The following is a 24085-nucleotide window of genomic DNA, read 5'->3' as shown; positions in this document are numbered from 1 at the left end:
AGATAGATAGATAGATAGATAGATAGATAGATAGATAGATAGATAGATAGGTGATGTCACTTGGTGCGCCTCCCCTACAGTCTATAAGCACTGACATATTCAAATATTCTCCCCCTCTCCAAACTTTTTCTTTTTTTCCTCCTCGGCGCTGCCTCCAGTCAGAACACCGGGGAACGGTGGGTGTGATGCCGCTGAACGCGTGGCTGTCGGACCGCTGTCAGAGTTCTGCTGTTCCTCAACCTTAGAAGCAAACAGAAATCAAAGCCGCTGTTAAGGACTGAGGACCCTCGGTGGGAAGTGGCCGCCCGGAGCTTGTCAGCATGCGGCTCCTTCTGAGCGTCCTGTACCCGCTCCTTTCCCTCACCTTGTTCGGACTCTATCCATCCATGGTGAGTTTTTTATTGTCTGCTGTCCCGCACTTGCTCCTTCTTAATAACGCTGCTATTACGCGCATATATTTTGGAGCTTAATATTCACATAGATGCGCCATGCACGTTTTTTCTAATATAAAAAAATATATAAACTCTACTGAAACTGCTATTATAATACGACTGATGCATCATTTTTTTTTATTATTACCTCATAAGTGTCTGATTAATACAAAACAACGGGAGCTTTAAACATGGTCATCTCTAAAGTGCGTTTTCACCCTGGTTTTCTCTCACTTATATATTTCAAGTTTGAAATTTTGGTTTCGTTGCATTATCCTGATCTGCTGTGCAAACAACAGGCTGAATCCATGGCTCAGTGAGACTTAAATCTGCAAGAATGCAGCCTACTTAAAAGAAGCATATGCAACAAGCACGTCAACATTGGCTACAGCTGTTCCTTTTTTCATCTGAGGTGATGCTTCAGCTTCCAGCATACACCCTTAAACATTCCTCTGAAAGTAACAGTAAAGGTTAAATTCTGAATCCTTCTTTATCTAGTTACACTTTAAGATGCCTTATCATTATTTTTGATGGACACATTATTCTATCTTAAAAATGTTAAAATTTTACAAAAAATAATGGTCTTTGTAATCAAAAATGTACTGTACTGCTATCGAAATTAAATTAATTGCTGTAGATCTGAACTTAGAGAAAAGTGTGGCTATATTTCAATCTCTCTTGATTGAGTACAACTGTAGTATCTGATTTAGAGTCAGGGTTTTTTCAGTTAAGGTTTAAAAAAATCTACTTAATCAACATTAGGATATAGAATATTTGCACTGTGACATGCAGGTTTGTTGTATTTTTACTGTTTTCTGTAATTTACCTTTACCTCCACTGTTTTGTACAATGCCCTTGGACTTTCTGTGGATTGTGTGTCCACTCTACGTAGTCATGTCTCTGTGTCATAAACTCAGAACCCTGCACAAAAAAAAAAACACATTATGCCTTTTTGTCAGGCTTTAATGCTATTTCGAGAATTCAGCTTATTGTTTGAGTCTAACCTTGAGCGTTTTGGTTGGCAATAGAGATGCTTGTGCAGTTCTTGGCAAGGATAAACTGGAATGACAAAAACTCACGTATGATAAATCGGTAGAATACTGTGCTGCTTGGGGATCAGGGTCTCTGTGATGATAGTGCAGGAGGCTGCTGTCCACTCTGTGGTGCTGGAACACCACTGCACTTCTTTTATGCCTTTGCAGAAAACAGCTGAGACTTCAAATAATGCAGATTGATTTTTTTTTTTTTTACTTTTTCTGTTCTGAGTTTAAAGCTTCTGTTAAAATATAGCTGCTGTTTCAAAATATAGAATGAAATTATTTGATTTTAGGAACAGATGATAATCTATTAATGCATTGACATCAACCAGTGCCAGTTTTGTTACTCAGGAATGATTTCACATGTCCTCTATTGACATGCACTTTAAATTTGACTTATTAAGATGTTTTTATACTTAAGAGATAAATAAGTTTGTTGAAATGAGCTGATATGAGCTGACTCTATCGCATATAAATCACAAGTGATATGCTTAAGTTGTGTAACAAGACGTTTTAGGTAATGTTTTCCAAACCTTTATCTGAATCATTTGATATTAATTAAAATGCACGCTGATGTTTTCATGTGATTGTTGTCCAGCAATGGTGAGGCTTCTCAGTTTAAGATTATTAAAACAAATAGAAAAGAAAAATGTTTAGTGTTTGATCTATTATTCTCCGATCATGGCTAATAAAGTAAAAATTAGCTAATTACAATCTTTGGTCCTGTGATTGGTGCATTCCGACTTGTTACTGAATGTGGTTGTAGAACGCGTTCAAATCTAAAATTTCCGTAGGGTTTGTCAAGCAATCAATTATCAAAAAATAAATAAGTCGTTTTTTTTTTTTTTTTTAATCTTTTATCGGAGTCTGATAATAATTGCCAAGCTGCCATTAAGGCAAAAAAGAGACATCATTTTATCAGGAGCTGCATGCAAATCTCTTCAGCCTTTCAACCTCAGTGTTTTCGATTCATCCTAGAAGACAAACCTTTTATGGTATTATACCAAGCGGGAAATGATTAAGCTGTCAGTCTTGGGCTGTCAGACCTTGTGCAGGAGGCTTTGTTCAGGGGTGGCAGTCATTACGTCTCGGCATTTAACTGTATGTGTTTAGTATGCCCTGGTACGACCTGCATCAGCCCACCCACAAGCTTTAGTTTGGCAAGTAGGAAAACCTTTAAACTAACTGCTTTCTGAAATAAAGCAAGTATGTGTACAGCTAATGGTATAGATTTTCTTTTGTTGTGGAGAGTTAGCTTGACAGCTGTTTGCCACTGCAGTGTTCATAAAGAATCGCTTTGTGAGAAAGGATGACATATTTGCATGGTGATTTTTTCCCTTATGGTCTGGACAGCTGGGTAGTTACACAATGGCTGTTAAAGGGACCCAGTTACTATTATCATCACTGGCATAATTATTGTTTTACTATTTCACATAACACTCCTGTGCTTATAAAGACATGGTTAAAAGAGAAGGATAATCTTAATAAAGTCTAATGTTGAGGTGTGCCAAAACTTCACTGGCTCCTTTTATTCGTTTTTTTTTTTTTTTTGCTTCAATTGGTTATTATTAAAGTTAGGTAAGGTGTCCTTTATCACTCTTACACTGGGGTTTGATGACGACTTTTTAAATTTAGACCAATAGGTTTGCAATGGAACCAGCTTTGGCCACATACCTACAATGGCAAGCTCAGGCATAACGTAAAAATAATTCACAAAAGCCAGTGTGTTGGGCATCTCTAACCAAACATTTTTAAAACTAGGTGCCAGTGTGAAAATATTTCAAAACACTTTTTACATGGTTTACGTGGTTACTGCTGCTATCAGAGACAGTTGCAACACTGGCCCACCTCTAGACAAGCATGTCGTTGGGATTCTTTAAAAGACCAGACACACAATAAATACAGTTCAATACGAGCAGCTAACTTCATACAGACGCTATTAAACTACTGCTCATGTGCTGTTTAACTTCAGTTATATAACATGATTTATAGACTTCATCCTGACTATGCAATGTGATGTGCCTATTTTTTTATTATAAGTTAAAGTAATCGACTTATACTATGAAAGAGAACATCATCCTTGTTCAATGCTGTAGTGAAGTGATATAGTGATGCTGACATATTGTTTATATTGTGACCAGTCTAACTAGGGAGTACCAATATGGCGACCGGTGGCTTCACTTGAACCCTGTACTAGAGAGCGGAGATCCAGCTGGGAAAAGGGTCCCAGCGTTATCTCACACCTTGCTCTTCTAGCTGGTCCAACTGGACGTGTCGTTTTCCACAAAATAAAATTTCTTTTCTATTTTTTATGTGTCCTGTTTGCCAATATACCGCTGAGAATTGATGTCCCGGTGCTGGATAGAAGCTCAGCAGATTTGGTTTCAAGGCTGGACCATCATGGCTTGTGCCATGAGGTTCCACTTGGTTATATGTATGAAATTTTATAAGAAGTTGCTTTGGAAAAAAAAGTAAAACAAACAAACTCAAAAAAACATATGCAACAGAGACAGAAATGATGGCAAGGAAGAAAATGGAAATAATAATTAAGGGGAGAGGAAAACAGAGAGAGGGAAAGGTAGAGAGAGAAAAAAGACAGGAGAAAGAGAAAGAGAGAGTAAAGGAGATCAAGAAGAAAAGAAAGTACAGAATAACTCCAAGAAGCCTGTTTCCACATTCCACAACAAGGAAGCAACAATGAGGAAGTATCCCATGGACGCGCAATAAATGTATGTAAAAACAAACGTATACCAATGTATATAAAAGGAAAAGAAAAAACTAGGAAAATTTCACATCATTATTTCATCTTTACCCACTTGTCAGCTGGTAAGGACCTCTACAATAAGTCAAAGTAAAATATGTTAGCAGTCGCAATATTAAGCTGTCTGAAGAATAGCCCTGGCAGTAAGGAAGGGGGTAGGAAAAGGACCCTGAATGCTTCCCATCATTCTTTAGCATAGGGGCCTGCTATAGACTTGCTTATCTATAAGAAGTTCCACAAACAGTTGGAAATGGTTTGTGGGAAGGACCCCCAACAAACTGGAAAGTCCAAAGTTTATATTTGAAGTTATTTAGTGACTATTTTAAGCCACTTTTTTTTTTACAAATTAGAAAAATCACAATAATTTGTGCCAATATCTGAGAAAATTCATTATAATTAGAAATCGATCTGCAAAAAGAAAAGGAGAAGTGGTTTATAAAAGAGGTAAGACAACATGCAGCGTCATTATTATCTTCTAACCATTTTAGGTGATGTGGGAAACCAGTAAGATTCTACAAAGAAAAACAAAATTCTTTGAATTAAATTACCTGAGAGAATTTCAATATGTCATCATTGAAATTTGATTGAGCTTCACCATCCATCTCAGGAGTCTTAACAGCTTGATGTGCAAGGTTAACAAGTTTACTTGCCATATAAATCTCATATTTTACAATGCTTTTGTGGATTTTTCTGAGAAAACCTGGTTGTCTTTGTTGGTTTACCACTTCTGTTCTAGTGCTTGGCTAAAAGGTGAAAATGGTGTAGATGGAAAATCTAAAAAAGAAAAATGTTGCAGGTACCCCAAAAAATAGCATATTTGGAAAAAACCTCTGATATAAAGCTTACACAAATTTTTTCGACAAATCTATTATTTCCAGCACTGTTTTCAACAAAAACAGGGTTGTTTTTTTTGTTGTTTTTTTTTTAAACAATGCATGCTCATAAAAAGTTAAACCCAACCAAAACTTGGAGGAAAAGAAAATTCAGATGGAATGCTTAGTATGAATTTAAAAAAATATAAAAAATAACAAAAAATACTCAGCTGAGTTAGATGTACTGTACATCCTTGTGGTATATGTTGAAAAGACTAACAGACACTTTCTGTTGACCTTTTACTTCTAAACAGAAATCTGATGATATAATGCACATATTTTAATCAATATGTCCAGGCTAAAATGACCTTTGTGTAGCAAAGTACATCAGAACAATTCTCCTTCATCATATTTGACAACTTTCGTATGTAAAAAAAAACAAAACCTGCAACTACTTTTTTCATACCACATCAGTTCTTAGCTAACTTGCTTTCTAATAGTATAAGAACACATTTTTATCTGTTAGATAAAGCTTTCAGTTCATCTTTCAAAGAGCAAAACTCTACAGCAAAAATTACTTAAAACCCAGGTAAGCCAAGCTACAGCCAAGACTTTTTCACACAATTTATACAGTTCTGCACCTCTGTACAATTTGGCACTGCAGTAACTAAACCACCTATGTACGTCTCAGTTTCCGAATTTATGCAAATGATAAGAGCACTCTAATTTGAATCATCTAAGAAAGGTTTATTTCTGAAAGTGAAGCTGACATCTTGGCCCTCTGATAAAATCAACTAACTATCATCTGTCCACACACAGCGACAATGAAACGCAAAGCCACCATCCCTGAAGTTGCGTAATGTTAAAGTACATTTTTTATTTTAAACGACTTGCATACATTTGATTAAAATATCATTAAAATGATTAACCCAATACATATTTTACACCTTTTTTTGCAATTTACAGCATTTCATTCGACCAACTTCACTCAGGTTTCTGGGAATGCCACACTTCTGATCCCAAAATGTATTTACTAATAAAACAGATTCAATATCATATATTACCATATATGGCAAAACAGCAACTGGTGTGACAGCAGTGTTACTGTAGAACAGGGGTCAACAACAATTTGGTGCCCGTTGGCACCAAGGGGCCCTCAAGGACCACATAGAGTGCCCTTAGAGTCTTCTGAAAATAGAACAACTCAACATTGAGCTACGTTTCAAATTTCACTGTATTCTGTTGCTCTTCTTTTTTTAATTGGGTTATAGAACGTTTCATCATTTAATCATATATGGCATTTAAGCATTTATAGAGATTTCAAAATTAAAATGTCTAAAAGAAAATTATAAATTTAAAGAAACGATAAAGATATGTTTATGATGTATAAAGTTTAGGTGAACGTTGACCCTTGTAATTCATAGGTCAGTATTGGTAGCCCTTCCTGTTACTCAGTGCCCCTGAATTAGCCCTCAACTGTAAAAAGGTTGGTGACCGCTGCTGTGGAATGTATTTCCCTATGTTATTTTGAGGATGCCCAACATTTCATTTTTTTAACATAAAAAATTCTAACTAACTGCCATTTCTCACTGTAATCACCGGAGGTACATCTTTCAAATGATTAGTGGGTATTTACAATAGATCTTGTTTATATGGTACTTTTTTCCAAATACACCTCATTTGCTTCTTTCTTCTTTCCTTTACATTTATTTGTTCAACAAAGAAGAGGTCTAACATAATAAAGGGCCAAGGTTTTGTGGGAGGTTGCAATGACACATTAAAGGAATTAGAGGGAGGAAGAGGTAATACAAAATAGGTTCATGAACATCCCTGTAATTCCAAAATTAAGAATAAAAATAAACACACTTTACTTTAGAAATGCGCTAAATTATTATGTAGTTTATGTATATTTGTGCAATATTTTTGCTTTATCTAATACATTTCAAAAGTGATTAGACTGTTTGAGACTTTGTTTGATATTTTTGTATTTTCTTTTCACATCACAAGAACAAATTCAAAGTATTCTATTTATTTGGAATCCCTATGCACTGCCTTAAACATTCAAATTGTAAAAAAAACTATTTTTTTCAAAATTAATAAAATTTCAAATTCTTGTGTGTTGATGAAGGTATCACATGTATCACATGACAAACCAAACAACTGTTTAAAATTGGTAACAACTGGACTCAACAAGAATTGAGGTGAACCGTAAAATTCTTGGAAAATTGTGGCATGTATTTGTATTATGTTCCCTGAGTCAAACACTGTGCATATCTGGACTTTTGAATAATAGCCCCTTCTTCTTTGTAACACCTTAAACACTCAGTTTGGATCAAATATATCTGTGCAAAGATTCCCATTTAGGTTTTAGCTTTGTACATTCTAATAATAGATGGAAAGACTCTGTTCTAAGTTCTTCTTTAGCTCTGGCTGTAAGGTAAAAGTTGATTTCCTATTGGAAGGGGGGAATCTGACGTCTTTTTCAAACCCTACCGTGTTTTTTTCAGCACTAGCCTGTATTTATTGTACGGTATATGCTGCTGCTGCAGACAGCATAATCCCAACAGCGTGGTTCTACCCTTTTTACCCTTTTTAAATGGTGAGATTGGTGTGCTCAGGGTCATGTACCTTTTTTTGGCAAACATTCAAACTGCATTGCTTATGCCTTCCATTTGATAATGGTGTCGCATAAGGCTAAATTCTGTAAGTTACAGTACAGTTGCTCTGTCAAGAGTTTCTCTCGTGTCAGGTGACCATCATTATCCAGCTTTAGAGTTTGCAACAGCTTCTCTCCCAACTAGAGTGTCAGTTTATAGGTTGGTGGCCATTCTTGGTAGAACAATGGATTGAGCAGTGCTCTGTCAGGCAGGGATATTGTTTTATAACCTCTAACTTCTTTTAAGGTCACAGCTACAAGGTTTTTATTTAAAAAGGTAAATGTTTTTTAACAAATATTAATAGATCTTGAGTGGTGCAAAATAAAGGTAATAATATTACTGAGGAAAAATAATAAATACATTAGTAATTGTTTGATAAATGATAAATATTGATAGGGTTTAAAATAAGTGAATATTTACTCCAGATTATAATGCCAGCATCACCACAGAAGGATGATGCACCAAGACAGAGTTTCAGGGATTGCTAGATCCTAGTAGCTTTATGATAGCTCTGATATATCTCAGGTTCAACATTGGCCAAACACGGTCAAACTTTTGACCCATAAGCCATAAAGAGCCCTTCTGAACAGGTAAGTAAAATTTTTGCTAAGGTTAGCATTGACAATACAGAAAAAGGTCAATGCACCAGTTACCGGTCATGAGGAAATTAACTTGTAGGTGTCACTTTTCAACTTTACGTCTGATCTGTCTGATGTGTTCCATAGTTTTTATGAGGCCATTTACCACCCAGTTTTCTTGCACAAATCTTATAGAACCATAATAAATTCATTAAAATAGGTTTTTAGAAACAATAAGAGAGAAAAGGAGTGATAGAAGTATTTTTTTCCGCTGATAATATCATGTCAGGATGATAGCATTGAAGGGCGTGAAACAATGGAGCCAAACAGGTATGCTGTTGGGAGGTTCAGAGCAAAAATCTAAATAAAAACACAATCGGAAAGTTGGTTGGAAAAAACTTGAATTTGATATTTGGTAAAATTGGCCAGCTCCATTAAGAATGTATTTTTTCTTGTTTTAAAGACATAATATTCAAGTGCATCCACTTAATGTTTCTTCTTAATAAAGAGCAGAAAGCACAACACTAGTAAAGGAAATAACAAAACATACAAACGTTTCAAAGACAAAAGCTTTCAGTCTGTACTGTTATGCATTTTGGATCTATTATGTTTGTATTCTTAGATATAACTTTGTGCACTTTGCCTTTTGGACTGATTTATGTGATTTTACCTAACTATTCAAATTAAAATTAGGATTTGTTTGATTTTTGTAACAAACCTTTTTACATCAAGTACTGCTTAAAGGAAAAATCAAACACTTTTTCCATAAGTGGCTTTGATATGATAAAGCAGAATGCATAACTGTGTAGTGATAGAAAACATATTCTCTCTTTTTATTTCACTTCACAGTTAAATTATTAAAATATGTTAATGATTAAAAAGTCTGGGATAAATTTGTATTTTGGCTTACTTTATCTGATATCATTGAGTCCAGCTGTGTTAAATTTCATCAAAGTATAACACCAGCTGTTCTGAGAAGCCTTTAGAGGTTTATTATAGAGCATTAGTTAACAAATAGCAACATCACAAGCCAGGACCACACCGAATGCTTCAGGGATAAAGTTGTTGAGATGTTTAAACCGCAGTTGGATTATAAACAATATATTAATCTCTAAACATCTCACAGAGCCCTCTTTAATCCATCATATGGAAATTAAAAGATTACGACACCAACACACAATAAATGGAAAATCTAACCTAGTTGATAGGCCGAGCAAGGGCAGCATTATTCAGTTATCCATGGTACTGTTGAGAACATGCAAACGTCCACATCTACTCTATTTGTCATGCTTTCTATATCTCTGGCTCTCAAGAACAAAAATGATACCTGTTTATACTTTTTCGCAAGGCCATAGTAAAGATATGGTCTGGTCAGATGAGACCAAAATTGAATTTATGGGGTTACTTAAAAAGTATGATGTGTGGTACAGTAGAAACCTACTATAACAAAGCATCCTTAACACATCTTTTCCAGATATGGTCATTGCAGCTGCAGCATCATTTTATGAAGATTCTTTTCCTAAGCAATGACACGGAAGATTCTTAGAGTTAATAGGAAGCTGGAAGCAAAATAAAATAGAGTCCAGAATGAAAACTGTTAGTAGAGCTGTCAGGGCGGGCTTTATACGATGATGGACAGATGATCAACAGTAACGTAATCAACCACGTCACCAAAGCGCGCTTGGGTGACAACAACAATGGCTGCCGCTGGAGAGTTGAGGTGAGTAGATTCTGCTATTAGGTCTGTTCTAGAAGATATCGACAGCAAATTAATTTTTAAAGAGGAACAGAGAAACGCTATGAAGGCTCATGTTCTTATTCTAGGCATGCAACTGCACGCTTTGATTTTTGTTGACAACAACTATGCGTCGCTTAACATACGTCACGCACTCCGTTGCTCTTATTGGTTGTAGGTCTATCCAATTGAGTGCAGAAGCATTTTTTTTCCTGGTTCGTTTGAAACACGCCCCATAATCACAGCTCTATGGAGCAGTATCAGACTCATATTCTGACTAGAATTGAGTAGGACTACGTCAGGCTAGGAAACAACAATTATTTTGGTTAAACTGAATCACTAGAATCAGTTTACCTAAACGATTCATTTAAAGTATTCTCTCGCCTAATTAATAAGTTCATTCTACTGCAGTTGTGGTTCTGCTGTTAAAAATGGAAATAAACATAAATTCATATTTTTTTTTCTGTGTGCTTATCATAGACTTTTAATAGCCTTTTTATCTTCCCTAAAAGCTAACACAGGTAATAAAGATCAGACACACTTTTTAAGCCCACGTAATACCTTATTTTGAAGTTCTGGAAACCTAAAGTCATTTGGCTTATAAAAATCTGTTTCTTATGAAAATGGTTCATTCTTTAAAAATCTAATAAATCGCTGCATTATCTATTCCATATGAAGTTGTCCTTTCTTAGTTGATTAGTATATCCTGCCAGTAACTGAAACATTGCTGCTCTCAGTGTGATTAGAGTATGAATGAAGTATGAAGAATGAAGCTTCAACACAGCCTGACATGAATCAGTCTCTAATTATTACACTATACAAGTATGGGAAATAGTGGCACAAATCACTCCTGGCTCCTAGTGGGGGGCAGCTGTGGAGGGAATTCCAACTCAGTCAGAGCACTACCGAATCACAGACTGATTCATTTTGAGTGAGTGAGTGAGTGAGTGAGTGAGTGAGTGAGTGAGTGAGTGAGTGAGTGAGTGAGTGAGTGAGTGAGTGAGTGAGTGAGTGAGTGACCCCATGGAAATTACACAGTGATTCGTACTGTACTACCGTAAACCAGCGCCATTTTCAGTACGTACTACTTTCCAAATCACTCCTCCACAGCATTTCTCTAAGAACTTCTATTGTTAGTGTCACCAAATGGGACAGATGGACCCAGTATTCAAGGAGAGACAGTTAGTAGAAAAGTTCAAAATGTTTATTGAAATAAAGACAAAGAAACAGAAACTAAAGTGGAGATGTTGGATCTGTGGCTCGCGGCAACTGCAGGTGGGGGGCGGGGCACCGCCCAATCTCAATCACTCTGGTTCAAGGGAGAAACACAGGTAAGTGACCACGATCATCAGTCAGAAGATGATTATCAGATTTGGTCACTTAACTGGTTTAAAAGTCCAGTCCGTCTCCCTGGAAAGTGGCCCAATCCAGCTGCTGGACTGTAGACCAGAGTGTCCCCAGGGCTGCAGTCCCGGAGGACCCGAAGGAAGCCGATCCTGGACAGGGTTACTGATCAGGTAGGAACAGACAGGTGACAGGATCCAGGCTTCTAGGTAATCCACAAGCTCCCAGGCAGGTTCAGAGTCTGACAGAGTCCAGAAGCGTGACCAGACAGACACACACAGGAGCAGACAGGATCAGGTGCAGACGTGCAGGCTCAGTGGCAGAGGGTAGCAGAGATAGGACGTGGAACCAGAACTTGATGCAGGACCTTTAAACTGGTCTCCTCGTTGGAGCCAGGCTTACTGGGATAAAAACTGAACCTCCCCACATATAGAGCCAAAAATCCTGAGGACTCAGCAGGGGAGGAACAGTGGAGGAGCAGGAGACAAGACAGACACAAAAACCTCTTTCCACTGGCCAGCAGAATCCAGGACTTGAACTGAGGAATACAACTAAAAAACACTTAGACAGACTAACAGGAAAACAAATGAAATGGCTTAGGCTGAACAGAATATAAGGCAATAGAAATAGGTGTCAGGAATAAATGATAATTAAGGCTGGGAGGGAAAACAGCAGGTGAAAGAAATAAGCAATTAAGGTGGGGGAATCAGGCCACATCATGACAGTTAGCTTAAGCCAACTTTAGGTGTTTGCATGGAAGCATGAGGCCCCAAATGTATTAACCAGGATGCTTGCAGGATATTTTCTGCATTTGAGGTTTGCTTTTTATTTGCCTGTAGATTCACACTTGCGTGTGGACCTGTACTCTTCTTACTACTATCCAAGAAACTTCAGGCTAACTGAAGTTATCGCTGAAATCATCTGGATTAATACTGAAATCTGCCTGACTGTAGGGTCTGTTAAAATGGGTGTTACAACACCAACAAAAAAAACGTTCCAGTGAAATAGCCCCATAGTTTCTGCTAGCTCAAACATTGCTGAAAAGGTGAAAACAGTTCATCATGTTACCTTTGCAACTTACACAACTCAAGATGCTGAATTTCCTGAAAAGTAGCCAATCACAGGTGGGTTGCTTTGTGCGGACGGTAACGCTTTCAAAGGGACAAAAGTTTACACGAGCGAGCATAAAAAGGTCCAGGACAGTGGAAATCAAACCACACACTCACAAAGAAGAAAGCAGTACCCAGGTGTGTGATATATTACGGGCCCCATGGCACTGTTTGCTTATGTAAGTCATTAAACGTGCACATGAGTAGTAGTTTATGAGCATCTTTATGAAGGAAAGCTGGTCGTACTGTAGGACTATTTATTGCATGTACACTTTTGACACAATATTGACACCATAAGATATATCCCAGAATGCTTTTCAAGAGGTCTCCTCATGGGAGTATTGATGTAGAATGACAGAGAATATTGATAGCGCAGGTACCATGCAAGGAGCCACAGTCTCGGACATGGACAAATTTATTTTCAAACGAAATTTCGTTTAGTACTGTATAGACCTCGCTCTGTATAGTGATTGAGGGGGTTATACAGCCCATGTATGATTTTACTTCCACTTCACATCGTTTGGTGCTTTGCTCTGGTCCCTCAAATTTGATCGCAACAAAATACTTTTATACTTGGTAGGAGCAAACGGAGGGGTTTAAATCCCCCTGCAGGGCCCTTTCCCCTCACCTGTAAAATTACCTACTGAGTGGATTGCTTGAACCATCCGGCATAATTTCCATAACAGATTCTGTTTCAACACCTGTAGGATGGAATTATTTGTGTAGGCACTTGCCCACTTTGCAAGCCAGGGTAAGTAGGAGGGAGGATCACATACCGTAGACAGAGAAATATCTGATATTTACACACAAAAGCCCATTTGCTGCTGTTTTTTTCCACTTCACAGCGGTGGGGTTCTAAACCTTTGCCTCTGCTGAAAGGTTTTGGGTCACATAATGAGACTCTGATCACAAATGAAAAAAATAAATAAATAAAACATGAAATGAACAGTGATCATGACCGCAAAGTTTTGGGGAGATATGGCAGAGAGAAAATGTGACGGCATGTCATTAATACAGCATCCTGTTGCTTGTTATTCGTTGGAAGCATACAGGGTGTTTTTGAAGTAATTTTCTGAGGGGGCTCGCCTGCCTCGAGCTGCTTCCATTTCTTGCATATTTGATGTTATTTTTTTTCTTTTCATTTTCACATTAGCATTTATCTTGATAACATGCCCAGGGTAATTTGTCAAGGTTTACGACAAATTAAAAGATGCTGAAGGTTTCATTTCTCACGCAACTATTTTTCATCAGAGGTAAACTAAAGATGTCAACTTTTAACTATTTGTCAACACAGTTAGCCACAAAACTGACAGAAAAATGAATACCTGAAAGTATTCATCTGAAAACTGATCCATCAACATCGGCAGAAGGAACATCTGTAATTATACTTTGCAGCTTTGGTTTAAATGACAAATATGATGCTTTAAAACATTATGTATTTCATTTTTAGGCTCTTTTCTACTCCCCTGAATGAATACGGCTCTGATAATAACACGTCTAACCATAATTGCAAGAGTTGAGTGTGATGTTGAAACTACTAGGGGCACGGTTACAGCTCTCTCCCTGTTCCGTGATGACTGTAATTACAGCCCAAGAAGTCTCTGTATCAGATAGATATCACTTCAAGGGAGCTAAAAGGCTATGAGGGGGAAGCCATTTGTGATCTCCATATATTTAGACTGTGCTCCAGCAGCAGGAGACATTTTAATTTGATATTATACTGAGGATAAAATGTAAAATAAACTACTTAGTGGCTGTAAACACCCAAGTAAGTTTATACAGAAACTCAGAGAGTGCAGCTTTTGTAACTTTATTACAGAAAGGACTGTAAAAGATTTAAAATAAGAAGCAATAAATACTTTGTGCAAAAAATAAGCTTTCTGCAGAGGATCTGGAAAATTGCATCCTCAATGAGGAGCAGATGCAAAATGTATTTGTACCACCCTATTTGAATGTTGAAATTATATGTGCTATAAACTGTAAAAGAGATCAAATTTAAAGCCCTGGAGTTGGAGGTAATAATGATAAACGATAATCGAACAATAGGAATTGTAACAACAGAATTTGTAATGTCAGATTTAGTGCACCTGTATTGCATAATATTGGTAATATTTGTAATGAATAATATAGCTTTCACGGTGGCACAGTGGATACCACTGTTGTCTTGTAGCAAGAAATCAATTCAGTTTCAATTAATTTTATTTATATAGTACCAATTCCCAACACATGTCATCTCAAAGCACTTTACAAAAACAATTCAGCCAGATCATGCAGTCAGATTGGTTCAAAGTTCTCTATCAGAGGAAAACCAGTTAATTGCATCGACTCATTGACTCAAAGGCAATCCCTCTGTCATGGTTGGGTGGAGGTTTTTGAGGACCCAAATGCATAGACCAGGAGGCAGAGGCAAGTTTTGCAGGTTTAATGAGGCAAAAATCCAAAATAACAAATCGTCTAGCAGGAAGCCAAGGGAAAAGGAAACAAACACAAGGGGGCAACAGAGAGTAACTCAAGAATTACAGAAGCACTCAAAAATATAACCAAAAACAACTAGAATAACACAAAATGGAAATGAACCCAATAAACTAGGAAACACAGAAAGACAAGAATAAAAACTAGAAACTCAAAAAGAAAACAAAAACCAAAAAGTGCAGAGTCATAACACCCTCACACTAAGCATGCTTGTAGTGTCAGTGGAGAGGAAAACTCCCTTTTAACAGGAAGAAACCTCCATCAGAACCAGGCAAGAAGGCTCCAGGTTTGATTTCTGGGTTAGGGTTAGCGAAGTTTGCATGTTCTTTCCTCGTACTCCAACTTCCTCCTACAATACAAAAACATGACTGTTAGGTTAATTAGGATATCTATATTGACCTTAGGTATGAAAGTGTGTGTGTGCATGTTTGTATGTCTTTGTCTGTCTCTATGTTTCCCTGGGACAGACTGGCAACCTAACCAGGGTGTACCCCGCCTCTGACACATAGACTGTCAGAGAAAGGCACCGGCCCCACTGCGACCCTTTCAGAATAAGAGGAAGAAGATGGATGGATGGATAATATTTATAATTTACTTCACATGCATCAAACAGAAGTACTATACAATAATGCAAGTGTTTAAGAAGATGAAAATAATAAAAGTTAAAGATAAAAGATAATATAAAACAGAACATGAAAAAGCGGACTCTGTCATCCACACCCAGTAGACCCCCTTCTGACAGTCATTAATCCAGGAAGCATCCTTCTTTCAGATTTAAAGTCAAATTAAGCTGCAAAAGAAATTCCCTCTGAAGCTGTTTCAGAACCTAACTTGACCCAAAAGTGCAAACAAAGATGAACAAGTGCGAAAATGATAGAACATAGCAGTGCTTTACACAGAGCATGTAAAGAAGCACTAAGGGAGAAAAGAAAAATATCAAGACAGGAATTCACATTTTCAGAACAAGGGAGTTATTTTTGCCCTCGCCCTTTAATTTCCCTTTACAGGGTCCATGATGGTTTCTTGTTCTCTGGTGGCTGTTAATATTTATTTTGTTTGCATATAAACATGCTACAATATGTAGTTTCTGTCATCTTGTTTATTGTTTCGGTTTAATTGCATGTATGTTGTACAGTCCCAATGCATCAATTCGTTCTGGGCCAACATAATTTCCATACTATAACCATTCTACTGTTATTTCTGTCAGTCCAAGTATGTTTATGTGCACAGTCCCTGTCTCAATCGTCATCATCGTACCAATGCCTCCTTTCTTGTCACAATGGCCACAGACATTTTATTACGAGTTTGAACCCGACGTGTGTGCAAATGTGCAAACGTTTCACTTGTAATTAGTCTTTAACTCCTGAAACTAGTGCTTTTGTTTTTCTGTATTTCTACTTTGGTTATCTCAGCTCTTGGTGATGGCAGAGTGCTGCTCACACATGACATGTTCTGTTTGATGTTACTTCCTGTGATGTGGGTGGGGTTATTTTTCTTCTCACCTTACACACCTTTCAGGCTAGAAAGTTGATTTGAGAGTCTGTCAAACAGAACACCTTCTTCCACATATTTGCCATGTCCTCTTCTTTGAAGTCTTTTAGTTGGACGTTTTATACCTTTTATATATTATTGGATTTCTTACCAATATTTCTGTAGCAATAGATTTAATGAATGCATGAGTAGACCTGTCAGCAAATCCTCCCTCCTGAACTGAGTAGTTTCTTTTCAGGGGGTTCAGACCTGGTTTAACCTCTAAGACCTTTACAGAGTAGCTGTATTAAAACTGATATTAAATTACTCAGAGACGGAGCCCATTGACTAATTAGATAACTTATTTCAATATGCGGTGAAGGGCAGTAGTAAATGTGGTTCCTGAATATGACATTAGACTTCAGACAGATTTGTCATTTTGTTTACACAAGTGTAAAACAAAAATAAATTTCGTTTAGAACAGCTCTCTGGACAATTTCTTTTTTTTTTCTTTTTTAAATATGATGCAATTTTCTCACACCCTAAAAATAAACTGGTCAACAAGACCACCCTGGGAATGTAACCCAAAGAAACTTAATTGCACACAACTTTGATGATAAAATTATTTATGATGTCTTAGACTGGACTCAAGATTTACATAACATTTTAATAAATTCTAGATTAAAAAAACTCTGGAACACTGAGAAGGAAGACATCATCCTAAATTCAGCACCACCACTAGGCCTCAGCAACTGGAAAAGGAATAACATATTCAATGAAGGTCACAATCCCTATATAAAGAAAAAAAGTAACAAATGACAAAATAATAAACTGGATGTAAGAAATAACTGCCCAAAATATATATACCTCCAAATAAATATCTAAATTATATACAGGGACAATTCACAGAAAATAAGATGACTGATACATGTAACCTTCACCTCACAGCCTTCGCTGGCTTCCAGGTGCTCTATTTTATTTATTTTTTTGCAACCTTACACTGTGCCCTGCAAGGACACAGTCTGAGATTAGATTTTTTTGTATCCTCATCTACCCCATGTGTTCACAATTATTATCTTCGAACCCAAGGGTAGCACCTCCCAATGGCTGCAGCCTCAGGCACCCGTCCACCCATGGAACTGTATTGTGTACCTTGGACGGGTTGTTCTGTGGCTAATTTTGTTTTGCTCTGTACAATGACAAATAAAGATATTCAGATCTGATTTAGTAGTTGTTCTACAGTATGTCGAGATCTCCAAACAGTTCACAGGCATTGCTGCCTCGGAAGCAGTGAGGGTTTTACCACGAATCATTTGTGCTTGGGGCACCCAAATAGCTAGCACAGGCACTGCATGCTTATTATTAGAGGATATATATATATATATATCTTTATATATATATATCTATATATATATATATATGAAAAAGGATGAAACATCAGTTTGACCCTCACCACTCTAGATTTCTGATTATTGCTGTTTAATTTCTATAAAAACCAGTTAAGAATCAGAAGCAATCTTTTCCTCCCTATATTTCTGCATCCTTTTTTTTTTTTCGAAGGAGGAGCATCGTTATGCAAAGGTGCACCGGCCGAAAAAGCAGCGGGCGGTGCATTCTGCTCCATACTGCCCTGTTGTGTCCCGCTATCTTCTCCATGAGCAACACTTAGCTCGACCAATGGGATGAGAGTATTCTGGATCGTATAATTGTACGTTTTCAACTCATTGGTCACAAAGCAGGACAGGGCCCAGGAACAAGTTTACCGTAAGTTTTGTATCTAACGTGCCCTTGTTCTTCATTTTCCATTAGCTTTTTTCCGATTAGTTTTTTACTCTCACAGTAATACGGGACAAAGTGCATTCCTTTTCCACTAAATATAGGACAGGTACTTCTATTTCTAAATACGGAATGATTCCGTTTTTCAAGGAACGGTTGGCAACCCCAACTAAGGAGCACCAAAAAAGAATTTCACTCTGGTTTTCATCATAAATTAACATCAGAAATGACTCCAGAGGAAAGCAATAAGGACATCTTGGTATCTACAAGTGTATGTATGACCTTTTGTTCTTTATATACTGTTGATTTTGGTTACAGTGTTAAAGAACTGCAATGTGTTTGATTGTCATGTCAGCCATTATGTCAGCGATAAACTGAAAGCAGTGGAAGTGATGACAAACAGCTCAGTTACAACAGAGCACTCTGCTAAATGATGATATGTAAGGCAAATGTGTTAACATATTTTTCTCTACATTTACAGGGAACAGCATGACTTCCACTCTGCCTTCTTAGGATTACTAACAGCTAATAGCTGATGAACTCAGCATTAGCCAGAGCACTAGGAATAGACAATAACCAACATTGATGGGATCAAACTGTAGACATTACTATGAAGTAATGTGATTACTATAATGTAAAATAATGTCTATGGACCAGAATGTTAGCAAAAACACAAATTGAATGCCCTGCAGAGGACATGTAGAGGGATAAAAGAAAGGGTAACTTTGTTTTTAATTTTTTTAAACACTTAAAAGACTGTCCATAAGCAACTTGTCTATGGCTGTTTCTCAACTCACAAGAACTTGAGTACGGACTTGTTCCCTCACCAAGTCTGTTCTTGACAAGAACACAGAAATATAGATTTGGGGAGAATGGGAGCACAGAACAAATCTGTGTTAATTGGTGTAGAAGCATACTTGTGACATCTCCACACACATTGCACATCTGGATCTGCATTTCACCCCCTGTTATTAATAGTCTATAAGTAATAATACATTATTACCTATTTATTTTGTTAGGGAATAATGATTGAACTTTAGATCTTATTATACTTGTACTGGACAGGCTGTATTCAATACTTTAAAAGTTATTCCAGCAAGTATTTAGTTATTAAAACAACACAAGTAAATAAGAAAAACACAAATCAAATGAATTAATGTTTTACCAAAAAAAAAAAAATGTCTTCAGAGGCAGCAGTATTTCACACCCAACTAAATAAGAGAAGGCTGCAGATGGGTTAATATTAGCCCTGGCTGCGGTTTGCCTTGGAGGTCCGCTGGTTGCCATGCTCCTCTAAACATCTGAACTTTTTCTTTAAATTACTCACTAACTCTTTAAATTGCCATTTAGTGAAGCTACATTTTCTCTCCTCAAACGATCTGAAAACATAGTTTTGTAGAGGAATGGAACACAATAGTGAACCTTTAACTTAACACTCTGAACTTCATGAGTGCTCCCCGGGACTCAGCTGCTGCCGCCGTGCATGCTGGGACACGGCAGATTAACATCATATTTTGCCGGACTGCTCTGAACATGTCCAATGATTACAAATTTCTTTTGTAAAAAGGACCTAAATTAAATTTTTTTCCTCCCCCAAAATAGTAAGCGTACTAAACTCTAATGTGTTAAATGTTAATAATGTATTTCCTGAGAAAAATAAATGCCTTAAAATCATTTCTGTTTGATCACTCGTCTGTTCCTGATCTGCGCCGTAAATGGGATCCTGCGCTACTTCCCGGAGTTAACTTTTTTGGCTGTTGCGTTAACATTATGGTATATAGTGCATAACTTAAAGAAAGAAACAACTAAAATGCAGATCAACATGGTTTAATCATATTTTGCCAGACTGCTCTGAGCATGTCTGATGATGACGTCGAACAAGATAACGTTTAACAGAGAAAATGTAAAAAGGGCCAAAATATCTTAGAAAAGTCATAAAACATTATTTTGAATCTGTCTAGCAGCACTCTTTAGTGAGTTAAGGATAAAAATAAGTCATTTTAGTACCATAATTACATTAATTTTTATTATTGTAATTATTATTTATTGAAACCCGGATGTATATCTGGTTGCGCATGTGCAAATGAGCTGTTGGTATGGATTGTGCTTCTGGGACGGATCAGGTTTTGACAGAACACACAGGTCTCCTCTGATGCATGCTCGGTATAGCGGGCAGGGCGAGAACAACTGGGGATTTTGTTGGCCCCAACATTGTTGGGGCTGAGGCTCATACGTTTCACAGCAAATAATAAGGTACATGTACGCATATTGAGAAATTGCCAGAGTCTTACACTGGATGTTCAGAAATAAAACTGGTAATTTCCGGTCCCATATGAGTTTATGATTGTCTCCCCCTAGTGGTCTGGAGCACTTCTGTTATCCAGAGCTAGTTTCCAGCTGTTCTTAACTTGCAGTTGCTTTTGTTACTTGCATCACTTTCATTTTGCTTGTGTTTTGTATGTTAACATAATTTACTCTAGGTATTTACTGTAAGTTGTGCATTTTTAGTTTGTTTACACTTGTTCTCCATTTTATGTGATTGCAGCATTTTACTTTTGCATTTTTGTGTTTGCATGCCTCATTTTTGTTTTTTGCAAATGTCGTTTTTGTTTTTGCAGTACTTTCATTGCAGGGCATTTTCACAACTTTTAGAAAAAACTTTTTTGAGGAGAGGTCTCCTAAACTGCTGGGAACCAAAAAGAAGTGGTTAACACAAATAAACTGCCCTGTAACTTCAAGGAGCCTACTGGAATGCATCGATCATATTAATATGATGGGATTTAGTAGTTAAAAGCAGTATTTAAAGGCACAGACATCAGGCTTTCAGATCGAGACGGAGGTGTAGTTAAAGGGCTTTAGTGCAGCTTGAGCATTCCATCCCACTGACACCCCTGCAGAATATAATTAGAAAGTGAGAATTTCAAAGGCATCCATGAGGGCCAAAAATTATCAAGTGAGCACCTAGAATACAAAATTTTATAAAATCTTATCATTTGTGAATCTGCAATTCCTCAAATTTGTCAAGGAAGTATTATCTCCCAACAGCTTACCTCACTTTTCACACTGAGGAAAGCCGTCACAAAAGCTGTAAGCAACACTTTCAGATTGGATTCAATCTGAATAGTGAAACAGAAATGTAATTATAGAACCTATTTGGTTTAAATATGTCACTGCCAGCTTTGTCTGATCTTCAGCTTGACTATCACTGACAGTTGAAGACTTGGGAAAAAAATATAGTTAAAATTATTAAAGGCACTAGATGCTGTCATTCTGTGTTGACAGTAACACACTTCTATGCAGAGGCTGTTACTGAATGTTGAAGACTCAAATTAGGCTACTTTTACTATCAGTACCGTGTTGAAAATCAATTCAGAAGAACCGCATATATGTAGGAAGATCTTTAAAAGGAAATATGTTCTTCTAAAGCATATTTTAATATTTCTTAAGTTATTTTAGTTCGCAAGACTAAGGGTAGCTAGAGAGCAAGACTTTCAGTAAATATCAGGAACTCAGAACTTATGAACCTAAATTAAATCTGATGTGTGCCTTTGAGCTTTCATCCTACATTGTGGAGCATGGCCATTTTAAAGCTAAAATAAGGATCTACATATTGGCACGGTGTTTTTAGTAAAAATAGCTAACCATTTTGTGATATTTGCTAAGACGCTAAAGAATTGAACATTTTAAGTTATATAATTTTTATTTTTAAAACGATATTCAAAAGCATCTTTGCTCTCTTACAGGTTGCATAACATTACTGTTGCTACTAAATAATAATCAACTATTAATTTAATATTATGGATGGCTATTTATTAATTAATAACATCAAAGCTAGGATGGCAAGGGAAATATCCAGAATACAGCATTTAAATTGTTTTATATTTTATCTGTTAAAGAAAACTTTTTGTTTGCCTCTGTGTCGTTCAAAGGTGACATAGTTTTGTTCCAAATTTCACAAATTTGTATGGCAGTGATATTTAAATGTTTATGTCAGTGTTCTGTTATGTTTGCATATTTTTGCTAGTAAGGCCTGTTGCTTGTCCGTAATTATTTACTTGGTTCTGACAAGTCAGGTTGCACGGGAGCCGCATAGGGGGGGCATGGATGCTAAAATGGCGTACAGTATCTGGCTGCATGAATCTTGAAGTCTTCATACTGTGTGCAAGAACATTTTTGTAATGCCTTTTTTTTATTTGAGTTGATTTACTTCAGCAGAAAATCTTTAATGCAGATATCTAAATCATGACAGGAAATGTATTTTTTTTTTTTTTTTGCTTTCGTTTGCATATGCCACTCAGCATGATCTGGAGCTTTCCACTGACTTTACTTAACCGATAATGTTTGATGACTGTTTTATTTCCCTCCTTCGTGGCACTGATGACTGACATGTCGTCTTGTTCATGCCCCAGGAACTCATTGAAGCGCACCCTAGAAAAGACACACAAGGGTGTGAACAAGATAGTATGGCAGCTCATTCAGAGTCTGTCTGGGGCAGAATGTGCCGAGCTTTTGCAGAATTATCTATTCAATCTTCTTTTTGCCGAGGTCAGAAAAGGCAAGAAGATGGCACGCCTCTCGGAAATTAATCTCCCTGCATGCCTTTCACAAGAGTCAAATCTGACAGAGTAGATGGCTTTTTCTTTTTGCTGTGTTGCACCCCCCCATCCCTAGATAGTATATGCTATTTCTTTGTCAGTGTCTTCCTGGGAGCTTTTTTTCGGCCTTGGGATTATTGCTGCTGGGATTGCTGTTGGGCGTAACCATTTGTCACTGCTGTCTCAGATGTCTGCATCATTGTGGTTACAGAGCTCGCTGCACATGCAAGTTCATCTTCCCCCTGCCATTACAGCTAAAATGTTAACTCGTTTAAGTGGTATGATCATCAGTTACAGTACCGACATGCACATTCTACTTCACTAGCTTCCAATTCCCCAGTGGCTTTTTGTTTGGACAGCTTGATAAATGACTGAAGAGACAGCATCTGTTAAGGGCCTATGGCAGGATGGCAGCATTGTTGTGATCAAGACCTTAGCATTGTTTTTGTCTTTGCTACCCCGAATTCTCCTTTGTGTAATATTTGGTGCTGTAATTAAAATTTTAATGGAGCCCAATTTCAACTTTGACTTGCTAATTTAAACCTGACGGCAGAGGAAGGGAAAAGAAAAAGCAAACACTTCCAACTAATTTGGTCTGTCAGAGCCCTGCTATATTTTGCTAAGATAAAAAGAGAGATATGTGTGGGGAAAATTAAATGACCGATTCTAGAGATTATGATAAAAAGTAATTTATGTCAACATTTCAGTTAAAAGGAGAATTAATTAAGCCTCACAATTTCACATATTTCCTCTACACCTCAACGATAAAGGAAGTCATCCAGCACTTGGTACATGTTTGTCAAGCATCATCTTCTTACACATCTGTCACTAGCAAATAGAGTTCTTATCTAGCTTATTCAGAAAGTTTTAGACAACGTGAATAATTAAACAGCATACTGTAAGTGCGATGACTGTGATATACAGTGTATGCAGCAGGTATCCAGCACTGCTAGGCTACAACATGCAAACGCTCTGTCTGTGCTGGTGAAGAGTTTCTTACCTCTTCACACAGAATACTTACAGTTGTTCAATTACAGTGGTGTCAAAGGTACACACATTTGTTACTTGAGTAGAAGTATAGATACTGAAGTTTAAAAACACTTCAACAAGTTGAAGTATCAACTTGACCTCTTTACTCAAGTAAAAGTGAAAAAGTATGTGCTCCAAAAACTACTTAAAGTATAAAAGCATTAAGTAACCTTTAAAAAAACAGCCAAATGCCACTATATGAATTAAAAGCTCTATTTTTTTACCATTTCGAAAAAATTGGGGTAAAACATAGGGCCAAGGATCAGGGAGGTCTTGTTG

The 24085-nt window shown here is 37.0% G+C and overlaps 1 protein-coding gene across 1 annotated transcript in view; it reads left to right on the top strand.

Annotated features, from left to right (window-relative positions):
* Positions 1 to 153: 153 nt before the first annotated feature.
* The window catches only part of olfm3 (olfactomedin 3), a 58151-nt gene continuing 34219 nt past the window's right edge, over positions 154 to 24085 (top strand). The window contains exon 1 of the mRNA XM_015374962.1: positions 154 to 389. Coding sequence (XP_015230448.1) covers positions 321 to 389 — 69 coding nt within the window. The 5' untranslated portion in view covers positions 154 to 320. The remainder of the gene's footprint in view (positions 390 to 24085) is intronic.

Source organism: Cyprinodon variegatus, unplaced genomic scaffold, assembly GCF_000732505.1.
Source record: "Cyprinodon variegatus isolate N-32 unplaced genomic scaffold, C_variegatus-1.0 Scaffold111, whole genome shotgun sequence".
In the NCBI taxonomy this organism is placed as follows: domain Eukaryota; kingdom Metazoa; phylum Chordata; class Actinopteri; order Cyprinodontiformes; family Cyprinodontidae; genus Cyprinodon; species Cyprinodon variegatus.
This window is presented reverse-complemented; position numbering and strand designations above follow the sequence as displayed.